Source organism: Panthera uncia (assembly GCF_023721935.1).
Source record: "Panthera uncia isolate 11264 chromosome C1 unlocalized genomic scaffold, Puncia_PCG_1.0 HiC_scaffold_4, whole genome shotgun sequence".
Lineage (NCBI taxonomy): Eukaryota > Metazoa > Chordata > Mammalia > Carnivora > Felidae > Panthera > Panthera uncia.
In genome coordinates this window covers 64,599,780-64,612,891 of record NW_026057585.1, presented here as the reverse complement: position 1 = coordinate 64,612,891, position 13,112 = coordinate 64,599,780, and the positions used below count along the sequence as shown (strand labels likewise).

At 39.4% G+C, this 13,112-nt stretch overlaps 1 protein-coding gene across 1 annotated transcript in view; it reads right to left on the bottom strand.

Moving 5' to 3' along the window:
• Positions 1-13,036, bottom strand: part of FAF1 (Fas associated factor 1) — a 527,970-nt gene extending 514,934 nt beyond the window's left edge. Inside the window, exon 1 of the mRNA XM_049618584.1 lies at positions 12,948-13,036. Within this exon, the coding sequence (XP_049474541.1) occupies positions 12,948-12,992 (45 nt within the window). The 5' untranslated portion in view covers positions 12,993-13,036. The remainder of the gene's footprint in view (positions 1-12,947) is intronic.
• Positions 13,037-13,112: the final 76 nt, after the last annotated feature.

Here is a 13,112-nt window from a genome sequence, read left to right as displayed (position 1 = left end):
TACGGTCTCTACTGACCCACATGGACCACTGTAGGGGAACTCAACAAGCAGTGTACTCAACCAGTAGTCATTATCCTTATGATCTAGGACCATGTCAACCAGCATGGGTTGCATGGGTTCCATGTCAACCCAACATGAAAATCCAGGTGGTGAACAAGAATTAAGTTTGAATCCCTCAGGACACCACCTTTTGGCAAGCTGCCATATAAAAGGTATACCGACAAGCTGGCACTGCACTGCAGCTAGGAGAAAAAAAGAAGCTCCTTGCCCAGAAATAGGATAGAATGTGAATTTTCAAAACAGGACTATATAACCTCTCACCCCTTCCACCCCGATCATTACCCATGAAGTGACCCAAGTTGAGATGATCCCTTTCTGGGCATAGCTGTATTCACTGGCCTAACTGACTTAGTAAGTAAAAAGATGTTTCAGTCTTCAACATTTATCCACATACCAGATGCCTGTGGATGGTAGGGAGCATGAAAGGTCCCTCAAATATCTTGACTATCAAGCTCACTGTTGAGGGGCTTCTGAGATAAAAAGTACACCACTGTCAACTGCAAATGGCCCAGAAAGCCCAAAAGCATAACACAGATTAGTTTCACAAGCCAAAATTGTGTGGCCAGTCAGCCAACTGGACTAGAACAACAACACCATAACCAGAAAAAGTATCAACAGCAGTGAAGCAGCACTGATACTTCTGAGTGGGAGGTCAAAGTTCCAATGTATTAAATCTGCCAAAAACAAGCAGGAGCCACATTCCATGAAATGTGGCTTCTTTTATTATGTGACAAGTAGGTCAATTTTTGGCAGAAGTCACAAGTATAGTATGCAATGCTACTCTCTGCATCAGAAATACACAGTCCTTAAGTCTACACCCAGTTTATGATAGCTGATGCGTTATCACATCTAATATGATGGGTGGATCCAGACAACAATGATGGCTCTGGGCAGTGCAGTCTCAATCAGAAGCTTGATTCCAGTGGGCTTCATTAGAGAACAGGCCCTTATTGTGGGCATCTACATGAGTGATCCAGACAGTTTGATCAGCAGCTATAATTTGTTTCCATAGTTCACAGCTTCAAAGAGAGCTGTCTTTAATCTGCCAGTCTATAGTTTCCAAGTGGCAGACCAAATAGCTAGACCATTGGCAATAGGCCAAAGGGGCAGGAGAAATACAAGTTTCATGAAGGAAAGTACTGGCCAGAGCTATAAAAACAGCCTTGGGGCACCTGGGTGGCTCAATCAGTTGAGCATCTTGGTTTCGCTCAGGTTATGATCCCCGCATCAGACTCCACACTGAGCATGCAGCCTGCTTAAGATTTTCTCTCTCTCTCTCTCTCTCTCTCTCTCTCTCTCTCTCTCTGTGTGTGTGTGTGTGTGTGTGTGTGTGTCCCTCTCCCCAACTCACGCTCTCTAAAATTAAAAAATTAAAATTAAAAAAAAGAACAGCCTTGAGCTCTATCCACTGAACAATCACATCCACTATCAATCTGCATAGCTGGTACAGAGGCTGAACAGCCCCAGGAAACAAGCAGACACAACGAGTTTCAGCTTGGCTGAACCACTGGTAAACTAGGCCTAGGTTTAAGGAAACCTCTATGAATTGAGGACCCCACTGAGGCGGTGGCTTTGCCTTAGACAGTGAAGTGGGGAATAAAGATTCCTCCAAAGGAAAGGCTGAGCCATAAGACATTATGCACCCCCATCCTCTCATCTCTCAAACAAACCAGTGAAAATTCTAACAACTTTGCTTTGTGCCCATAGAAGTTGCAAATTTGTCTCCTTTCACATTCAAGTGTAGGTGTACACAGGTCTATAAATGTTGTCTAAAAGGAGACAGAAACTTCTGCCCAGCCAGGACAAATCTTAGTACTAGTGGTTACATTGTGGGGAGTGGGGGGAGTCTGACTCTGAATCTAATAGACTAGTGAAAAAAATTCCCTCCACCAAAGAAGATACCTGAGGGTGGTTAAGAGTTAGCAACAACCAGAATGTTCAGACAGCTGTCTTTGATCCTACTTCCTGGTGCTCAGCCTGCAACCACCTCCCTAATTCTTCCTCATTAACAGGCAATAAAGTAGAGAACCACTTAACAATTTGGACAACATGTTCAACACCAATTCCCATAGACTTCTCTCAAATTCTGTTAACCAGCCCATGAGGCCCTCACCCTTCCTCTTCCAGAAAGCCATGTGTCTGTCGATATACCATCCTTGTTGCCAAAACTGTCAGAACAGTGAAAGATCTGGTATTTTTTACCCTACTTGCAAGCTAACAAGTTAGCCTGACAATTTCATTGATGCGGGCAGAAGACCTAGACTCCTGGGTTGGAGACAATGAACTTTATGACTCATGACAATATTCATAGCCAGAATATCACCATTTTCTTAGGCAGTCCCAGGCCCATTTCCCACAGTGCAACACAAAGTAGGCCAAGTCATACCTGCACACGCAACAGATTGCACTAGAGGAGGAACTCAGAGCCTAGACAACCCAAACCTTTCAAAATGCAAAGGGTATACATGCCTACCCTTTACTCCAGAGGGAGACACTATCTCTATCTTCCAAGGTAGCTCACTATACAAACATCCTTGAAAAGAGCAGAAACAAAAGCAGTCAATGTCTCTGATCACAAGACATACAGAAATCATGGAGAATTGTATCAGTGGATCCCAAAAAGGCCACCATAGAGTTTAGCTATTAAGAGCCTAGCACAGTATCTGATACATACAAAGCAACAAACAGCTAGATACTAATGTTCTTATTCCTCCCCCATTAAACCTAAAATAAGAATGTTCAATTGTGTCTCCACCTCACTTTTATTACATGCCAAAGAATATAACTAAGATTTTATCTATATACATATGTGTGTATATATACGTATATATGTATGTGTACATATATATGTATGTGTATATATATGTAAATTACAAATTTATAATAAAATAAACTAAATTAAAAATAATTTTTTTAAGTATGCTCCACACCCAACATGGGGCTCAAACTCCTGAGGTCAAGAGTCACATGCTCTACTGACCAATCCAGTCAGGCCTCCTCCTAAAATTATATTTAAAAACACAAGTTCAGGGCACCTGGGTGGATGGCTCAGCTGGCTAAGCATCTGACTTCAACTCAAGTCATGATCTCACAGTTGCTGAGTTCAAGCCCCTCATTGGGGTCTGTGCTGACAGCTCAGAGCCTGGAACCTGCTTTGGATTCTGTGTCTCCCTCTCTCTCTGCCCCTCCCCCATTCATGCTCTCTCAAAAATAAATAAACATTTAAAATTTTTAAAAACTAATAAAAAATTTAAAAAAACATAAGTTCAACCACTACTTTTCCCTTGGGAGAAAGAAGGCAGGGAGCCAGAAGGGCACAAGAAACAAAGCTTTCCTCTCATTAACATTATACTACTACTACAGCTCAATCATTAAAGAGTCCAGGGAACCAGGGTAACTATAGACGGAAAAAAAACAGGTGGCTGAAACCTAACTCTAAAACCATTAAGGTGCACAAAACCTGAAAAAAAATTTCTGCTTTTCTTTACCACAACTTGACATCTCATCCTTCCTACCTCAATTATTCCTCTATAACCACAAATAAGACAGGTACAATTATTCTGTTAATGTCATCAAACTGCTTCTTGAAATTATCTCAAACTCACCTTAAAGCCAATGACTAATGATTTAAAGGGGTCAACAATTTTGATTTGAAATTTAAATCTCTGCCTTAAAAAACAGTTTGAAAGTGAAACCATAATGAAGAAGAGTGATTGGGGCACCTGGCTGGCTCAGTCGGTGGAGCATGCAACTCTTGATCTCCAGGCCATGAGTTCAAGCCCCACACTGGGTATAGGAATTACTTAAAAAGAAAAAAAAAAAAAAAATCTTTAAAAAAAAAAAAAAAAAAAGAGTGACTGACACATAATTCAATAACAGCATTCAAATTTCCAGAAGTTATTGACCTCAAGCCCTCTATTTTGCCACATTACCTTACTGAGCCCTCTATAAAAAGGAGAAAGCACCAGAAGGGAGGTGCTTTGTATTTCTCTATAAATGGGTCACTTTAAAGTTATAATCCTCAATTCGATAAAATAGGCTGATTTTCATTCTCTCAATGACAAATTTTATTATTCAAAATCATGTCAATAAATGGTAGATACTTAAAAATACAGCTGACCCTTGAAAACCACGTGTTTTAACTATATGGGTCCACTTATACCAGGATTTTTTTTTTCAATCCAGTACAGTACTGTGTATTTTCTCTTCCTTATGAGTTTCCTAATAACATCTTCTCTAGCTTGCTTTATCGTAAAAATACAACATATAATACATAGAACATATAAAATGTGTTAACCGTTTATATTATCAATAAGGCTTCCAGTTTAAAGGCTATTAGCAATTAAATTTGGGGGGAGTCAAAATTACACGTGGATTTTCAACTGCATGGCAGGTTGGTGCCCCAAACCCCTGCATTGTTCAAGGGTCAACTATACATACAAACTTACAATTCTACTCTATTTGTACCATAACAGCTAACATTCATAATATTCCTTCAAAATATATTCACTGAGTCCCTCTTATAGATATTGTAGGAAAAGACGGTTAAGACCAAGGCGGTTGTTCAAAGAGCTGACAGTCGCAGAAAAAAACAAGTGATTACCAACAATCTGGCATAAGACTCAAAAGAAGAGAAACATACAAAAGATATACAACATATGTAAGACAAAATGATTAACCCTAAAACTGGGCAGAGGGTACTGATGTTATAAGCACAAGGCAGCCAATAGGTTTTAAGAGATAAATAGAAGTTTTCCAAAGGGCCACAAAAAATAAGGGTATAAAGGCACAGAGCCTTGGGGCACCTGGTTCAGTTGGTGGAGCATGCAACTCTTAATCTCAGGGTCATGAGATCATCCCCACAGTGGATGTAGAGCTCACTTGTGGGTCGTGGGTGGGGAGGATATGAAGCCATAAAACACATTCTACTGTGAGCATCAAATATATATAAAATACTCAATTTTCCTATGCCATAAAAATGCAACAGTACTTAAGACAACAAAATCAAAAAAGTCCCAAGAATGGATGTAACTTCTAAAGTCATCTAGATCAGTTGTTCCCAAGTGTAGATCTTGGATCATCAACGTAACCTGGGAACCTGACTGAAACACAAATTTTCAAGCCCTACCTAGAATGCACTCAATCAGAAACCTGGGGTGGGATCCAACAACCTAAGGTTTAACAAGCCTTCCAGGTTATTCTTATGCAAATTCAAAGTCTGAGAATCAATGATTTAGATGAGGGTTTTTCAGCACTAAAGACATTTTAAGGTGGATAATTCTTCATTGTGAAGGGATGTCTTGTGCAGAATGTTTAGCAGCATTCCTGGCCTCTACCCACTAAATGCCAGGAGCACCCCCTAGATGTGACAATCAGAAATGTCTCTAGACATAGCCTAGTGTCCCCTGTGGGGAAATTATCCACAACTGAACACCACTAATCTAGATAAGGATCAGCAAAATTTCCTGTAAGGGGCAGGGTTAATATTTTAGGCTTTGCAGGCCAAGCAATCAACTACTCAACTTTGCTATTGAGGGCAAAAGTGGCCAGAGACAATATGTACACAGATATGCATGACAGCCTTTCAATAAAACTTTATTGACAAAATCAGGTGGTAGTTTGGCACTCAGGATGTAGTTTGCTGATCCCTAATCCAGATCAATTACCTAAATTATAACTGAATGTCTTCAACCCCAGCTGCTGGCAACTGATTGTCCTGACTCTATATGAATACCTAATCTAGTCCAGTCCTGTTTTCAGGTAGATATTGCTCTAGACAAATCTTCATTTCATAGACTGAGTAACTCAAACCGAGAAAGGATAAATGACTTGCTCAGAGAATCAGAGCCCAAACAACAACAAATGACAACAACAACAAAATAAACAGCAATAAACTAGAGCTCTAGTCTGCCTAAGTGCAATGTTCTAACAAATGCTTCCTACAGAGGTATATAACCATATAATGCTGTTTGTGAAGCATTCAAATATTCTAGCACTTTGCAGTTACTAAAACCTGGCAAGAATAGTATTGGTTTCATGGTGGGAGGAGGGGAGTGAAATAACTTTATCTTAAAGGTCCGAATAGTAAATATTTTAGGCCTGTGGGCCATAATGTCTGACTCAACTAGTCACCTCTGTCACTGCAGCAAGAAAGCAGTCACAAACAATAAGTGAATAGCTATGGCTGTATTCCAATAAATCTTTATGTATAAAAACAGGCAGCCAACTTACAGGCTATAGTTTCCTGACCGCTGATCTACAAAGTTCATAAACCCAGTCTGGAAAACAACAGGCATCAACCCAACCCCGCTCAACAAATCTAAAGGCTTTTTATTCCATGCCTTCTGACCACCTGTAAACTTAGAGGTATGGCACTAGACTGGAATGAGTGCTAGTCTAGGAACAACCAAAGTGCCAGACCCACCCTCACTTCCGCCCTTCTGGCATGTCTATTATATGCCAGATACTATTAATTCATTTTGTATGTAAATTTTATCATTTGGAGAAATTTCTGAATGGTGGGTCTTGTTTTCCTCTAGAACTCCAAGCCATGTGACACATTAAGCTAGAAAATAAACACTCTAATGTGCACCTGGACAAAATCTTTATTTCAAACCAACCCATGAACTTGGACAAGTCACTTCCTTTTTCTGATCTCAATTTCCACAAAAGGAAAAATGAGAAGCTGGAAATAGATGATCTCTGAAGTCTCCTTCAGAGAACAAGCATATACTTTAAAATTGTCAAAAATGAAAATAACAAGGCACTTGGGTGTCTCAGTCAGTTAAGCATCCGACTCTTGATTTCAGCTCAGGTCGCGATCTCACAGTTGTGAGATCAAGCCCTGCTTTGGACTCAATGCCCGTGGAGCCTGCCTGAGATTCTCTCTCCCCTCTCTCTGCTCCTCCCCCATGCATGCTCTTTCTTCTCTCTCAAAATAAATAAATAAAAATTTAAAAATAAAATGAAAGTAACAACTAAAACTTAATGAACTCTTTCTACACTAGACATCTATTCTAATCACTTTACAAGCATTAACTCAGTTTTCATATGAGGAAACTGAGGCAGAAGTGTGAAGTGATTAGTCAAAGATCACAAGATAAGTGAGTTGCAGAGCTGTGATTTAAATCCAAACAATCTGACCTCAGAGTCCATGCTCTTAACTACTAAACTTTATTCTACATGCCAAAACCTTATTTTCCCAATGACCAACAATCCAAACACAAACACAACATGCTTTGTCTCTCTAATGAATAAAGAGGATAGTGGAGAAAAGAAAGGACAATAACAAGACTACTTTCTGCCACAGTACTCAATCTCCTGCCTAAGGCAACCTCCCAGGAAATACATATAATGTTCCACCGATACATAGTTTGGTCCCTAATCCACAACATCACAAAGGACACCTATCCATGTGGATTAATACCATTTCTACTTGCACAGTCTGGCATCTCCTTTTGTAGAAGATTCACAGCTTCATTTAAAAGGAAAAAGCGTTATGAAGGGGCAGAAACTAATTTCAAGTGACTTACTGATAGTGTCATGGAAGAGTTCATGCTACCAAGAGAAGCTGACAAATAAAAATTTAAAAGTCCATAGTGACAGTCCAGTATGAAAATGCATAAAGCAATTTAGGCAGCAAAGGTTTCACTAGTTTGAAAGACCAGAGAGGAAAATAAAAGCACAACTATGTCATCCAGGAAACAACTGAAAGTAACATCAAAATCAAAGCCAAATTAGAGAAGAAACAGACTCACTCTGTGACCACTGGAACTAGGTTCAGAAAACATATTTTCTTAGCATGGCAGATAAGGTTTTGCTTTCTTTTTTATGTTTATTTATTTTGAGAGGGAGCATCAGCATGCATAAGTGGAGGGAGGGGGGGAAGGGAGGAGAATCCCAAGCAGGCTCTATGCTATCAGTGCAGAGCCCCATGTGGGACCCAATCTCACAAACTGTGAGATCATGACCTGAGCAGAAATCAAGAATCAGACACTTAATGGACTAAGCCACCCAGGCATCCTGATAAGATTTGTTTCCTTAAAAAAATATATTACTATTATGAAAGTTGTTCCTTTTTTTTCCTTGACTTGAGTGAAGCTATAATCTACATCTCTATATTAGACAGTAACAGAAAAATATAAGTAGAAAAATATATGAAATCAACATGTGACACTAACCTAAGTAGCTATAGCACCCGTTTTGTTCCCCCCCCCAAAAATTGTTATAAAAATGTATCTTAGAGGAAAAAGAAATTAGCATTGCATTAATTAAAAGGTTAAGCGGGAAAGGGAAAATTTTTTTTGTTCAGATAGACCTAAAATAAAACATAACTAACATTACTAAAATTATTTGATAGCAACAGCAATTCTATTTGGATAGCTCTTTTCACATCTGCAAGTAAACCAAATATATCTCAAAAGTTTGTTTGAGCAAATGATATTTGCTCTACACCTCAACCTTTAAAAAAAAAAAAAAAGGCAAAGAATTCTACAATTACAAAAAGAACAAGATCTGGAATTTTCACCTGAATGCATCTCTTTGTTATAAAAAAGACATTAAGGAAAAAAAGAAAACTGTCCTCATTTATTAATGCCTGCCTGTTTTTAAACCCAGGAAATTCCTCTACATCTCCTCCTAGCTCTAGCCAGCCAAAACTGTAGGTGTACTACTCTATTCATTCCTTTACCAGTATCATACCATGCTAACACTATTTACATTTAAAATTGATTTTTTTTTTTTTTGGACTATTCCAAATTCTAAACTCACTTGCCCAGAGTTGAATTTACAAATAATTCATTAAACATGATACTGCCATTCTCTCCATTCAAGCTTTTGGTGGTGAGCCACTATGGATAACAGTATGGCAGTTCCTCAAAAAAAATTAGAAATAGAAATGCCATATGATCCAGTAATTCTACTTCTGGATATATACCTATAGGAATCGAAAGGAAGGAGTCAAACAAATAATTGTACACCCATGTTCACAACAGCACTAATGATTCACAATAGTCAAAACATGGGGGAAAAAGTGTCCATTGACAAATAAATGGGTAAACAAAATATGGTTCAGCAGTCCCCCATAATCCACAAGGGTTATGTCCCAAGGACTCCCAATGGATGCATGAAACCAAAGACAGTACTAAACCCTATATGTTTTTTCCTATACATACATACCTATGAGAAAGTTTAATTTATAAATTCAGCATAGTAAGAGATTAATAACTGTAACAGAATAATCTTAGCAATACTGTATACTGTAATGAAAGTTATCTGAATGTGGTCTCTCAAAATCTTACTGTACTCACCCTTCTTGATGATGTGATATGAAAAAATGCCTACATGATGAGATAAAGTGAGGTAAATGACCCAGGCATTGTGTGTAGTATTAGGCTACTACTGACCTTCTGATTACACATCAGGAGGATCATCTACTTCCAGACAACAGCTGACCAAGGGTAAGTGAAACCATGGAAAGCAAAACCACAGATGATGGAGGACTATTGTATATACATACAGTGGAACAGTAGTCAGCCTTTTTAAAAATGAAGGGAATTCTGACACTACTAACTGGATGAATATTGGAAACCTCATGCTAAGTAAAATAAGCCAGCTGCAAAAGGATAAATAGTGCAAGATTCCACTTATTAGGTACCTAGAAAACTCACATTCATAGACAGAAAATAGAATGGTGGTTGCCAGGGGATGGAGTTCAAAAAAAATGGGAAGTTACTGTTTAATGGTTAATGTCACAGTTTTGCAAGATAAAAAGATTTCTGGAGATGGATGGTGGTGATGGTTGCACAACAATGTGAATATATTTGATGCCACTGAACTGGACACTTAAAGTGGCAAATTAAGATGGCAAATTTTATGTTATGTGTATTTCACCACAATTTTTAAAAATTTTTAATTGAGGGGTACCTGGGTGGCTCAGTTGGTTGAGCATCCAACTCTTGGTCTCAGCTGAGATCATGATCCCACGGTCATGGGATCAAACCTCCCCCTACTTGAGATTCTCTCTCTCTCTCTCTCTCTCTCTCTCTCTCTCTCTCCGCCCCTCTCCCCTGCTCTCTCTAAAATAAAATAAATGTTAAAAAGTAAATGAAAATCCTGTACCTTTCTCAAAAAAGGAGAAAAAGGGGGGCAAACCAATTAGAAGACATTGAACTATAGAAAACAGGCTGATGGTTGCCAGTAAGGAGGATGGGTTAAATAGGTAATGGGGATTAAGGAGTACACCTGAGGGGCACCTGGGTGGCTCAGTCCATTAAGTGCCCGACTCTTGATTTTGGAGCTAATGGTTCTAGGATCGAGCCATGTTAGGCTCTGCGCTGACAGCGTTAGAGACTGCTTGACATTCTTTCTCTCCCTCTCTCTCATGTCCCAGACACTCAGGTACATGTGCTGCTCTCTAAATAAACAAACATTTTTTTAAAAAATCATGTCCCTTTCTACAAAGGCAGCACTGAGCTAAGTTACTATTAATTTCATGGTCATATGTTCACTTTTGGGTGGAGAAATTGATTTGCACAGTTACAGAAGAATCCAGCATCTTCCAAATGTCTACACTCCAAGACTTGAACTGCAATCTTTAAAATTACCCAGTTTCTGATAACTGGATCAATGCTAATTTTTTAAAGTTAATCCTATGAAAAGTTTATGTAATATAAAAAAAAAGGAAGAATAATTGATCTTAAAGCTAAGTCCACAAGAGCAAACTGATCTGGAATCATCATTTGTGAGAAGAATATGAGGTTCCTAAAAACACAAAAGGCTAATGTGCTCAATATATATATAGTTTCTAAGTAATTTTTTATTCTACCAATAATGTTCCTACCTACTTGACAACATAAAAGAAACCTTCATCATTTGGCAAACATGAGAATGCCATAGCTTTTTCCCATTTTGTAAACAACTGTTCACATCAGTGCCACTGGTTTGAAGAGAAAAACTTAGTAGAATATACTAATGTGATCAAAATTAAACCCCAAATGCTTGTCAGAAAATCTTACTCTGAGTACAAGAATCCTAAATTTCCTATTTTGGGCCAATATAAGGTTCATAGTAAGCACAATAACTGTCATAAATAATGAGAGAACAAGCAGCTACAAGTTGTCACAGGAAGTATAAAAAGTTTGGTGAAATCTCAACAAAGCTACACTTACCTTAAAGCTTTTAATGAGGTACACTAAATTGTCTAAATCCATTCTTACCAGAATATGCCAATTTTATTTTTTTAATGTTTATTTATTTATTCTGAGGCAGGGGGCAGGGGCAGGGAGAGGGGACGAGGAGAGCCAGCAGAGGGGCAGAGAGAGAGGGAGACAGAGAATCCCAAGCAGGCTCCAAGCTGTCAACACAGAGGCCACAGGGGGGTTGATCTTATGAAGCATAAGATCGTGACCTGAGTCGGATGCCTAATCCACTGGGCCACCAAGGCACCCCAGAACATAACAATTTTATAACAGGATAAACTACTCCTAGAAATAGAGTCCTTTTTCATACAACCATATTCCACATTAGATAAAAGACTAGAGAATGAAAAAAAGAAGAAAATAAAAGACTTAGGAAAAAAAAAAAAAATCCTAGGCCATGCTAATCATACAAAACACCAAAATCTTGTGGTCAACTTTTATTTTCAGAACACTTCTTTCTGTCTGAGTTTGGAAGTTACAGTATAATCAAATACAGATACATCCATATTCCCAATAAATCTGGTAACCGGGTAAGATAAAGAACAAACTCTGGAAATGACTATCACAATATTAAGTTGTAAAAATAAGGAAATTTTAAAAAATCAGAGAAAGAGGGAGAAGAGAAACCCAACAAAATCTCATTAAGAAAAAAATGCCACCTGCTGTGCTAGTGTTAAACCATGGTGTGCGATGACAGTATTATAGAATGAAAAGTCTATACATAACAGTAGTTTCTAAATTAATCCCAAAATGATTGGTTAAAAATATCTCACTACAATAATTTTTTCATCATACATCAAAAGGCAAAGATGGCGTTCACAGGATATTAGCTCTAAATCCAAGACTTTCATGAGGTACAACTCTACTTTCAAAGGGCCTCCCTAAGATACTTATATATTAGTGTAACTACAGTTGGGCTAAGTAAAGGAATAACCTTTGCTTATCCTTTAAATTATTCCTGGAATTAAGACACCAACCAAACAATTCAAATCTGGAGGAGAGGGGAATCCGCAAATATGAATTGGTAATTTATTAAGCTTATGAATTCACTGCAAAGATACTATGGTATATGCTATTTGCCTCCTCCTTATCTTCATACCCTCCAAAGATTCCAACATGGCATCAAAGTCTCAAATGTTTATTTCTCCTTGAAAAAGACCATACCCTCACCATTACCTTCACCACCACCCCCTCCTCCTTTTTCTTACTCTCCTCAATACACCACACCCACACCACCACGCTCTCCACGCCCACACTCCGTACAGCACGCTCTCAAGTAACAACCCAAAACTCCTGACCCAAAATACCCCATACTTAAAAGCCCCACAGTGAATACTCCCAAATTCTACCTGTTCTCTACATAATACAGAAAACATTACGCACAGTCCACACACATACTCTAAACTATTATTAACACCCCTCACCCTACAAATCCGTATATAACACCCAACCCAGCATATGAATTGCACGTTCCCGGATGGTTCACCTCCCCCCACCCCCGACACGTTCCCGGGTGGTCCCCCCCCCCCCCCACACACACACCCCACACGCGCGCGCGCCACGTACCATACAAAAGCCCAAACCACACACCACTGCAGTGCTCAAACAAACCCTGAGAAGAGGCAACCCTTCTGGCACCAGGAACCCACGAAGTTGGAGGTGGAAGAGGAACAGGGCCAGATACTTCACCTGAAAATCCGCCAGGATCATCTCCCGGTCCATGTTGGACGCCATGGCGGCCGCCGAGTTCCGCGGCTCCGGGAGCGAAGCGCGCACCTGGCAGGGAAACGGCGCCTCCTGCGGCCGTCGCCGCCGCCGCCGCCGCCGCCGCCGGGCGCCGAGGGGCTGGCAGGC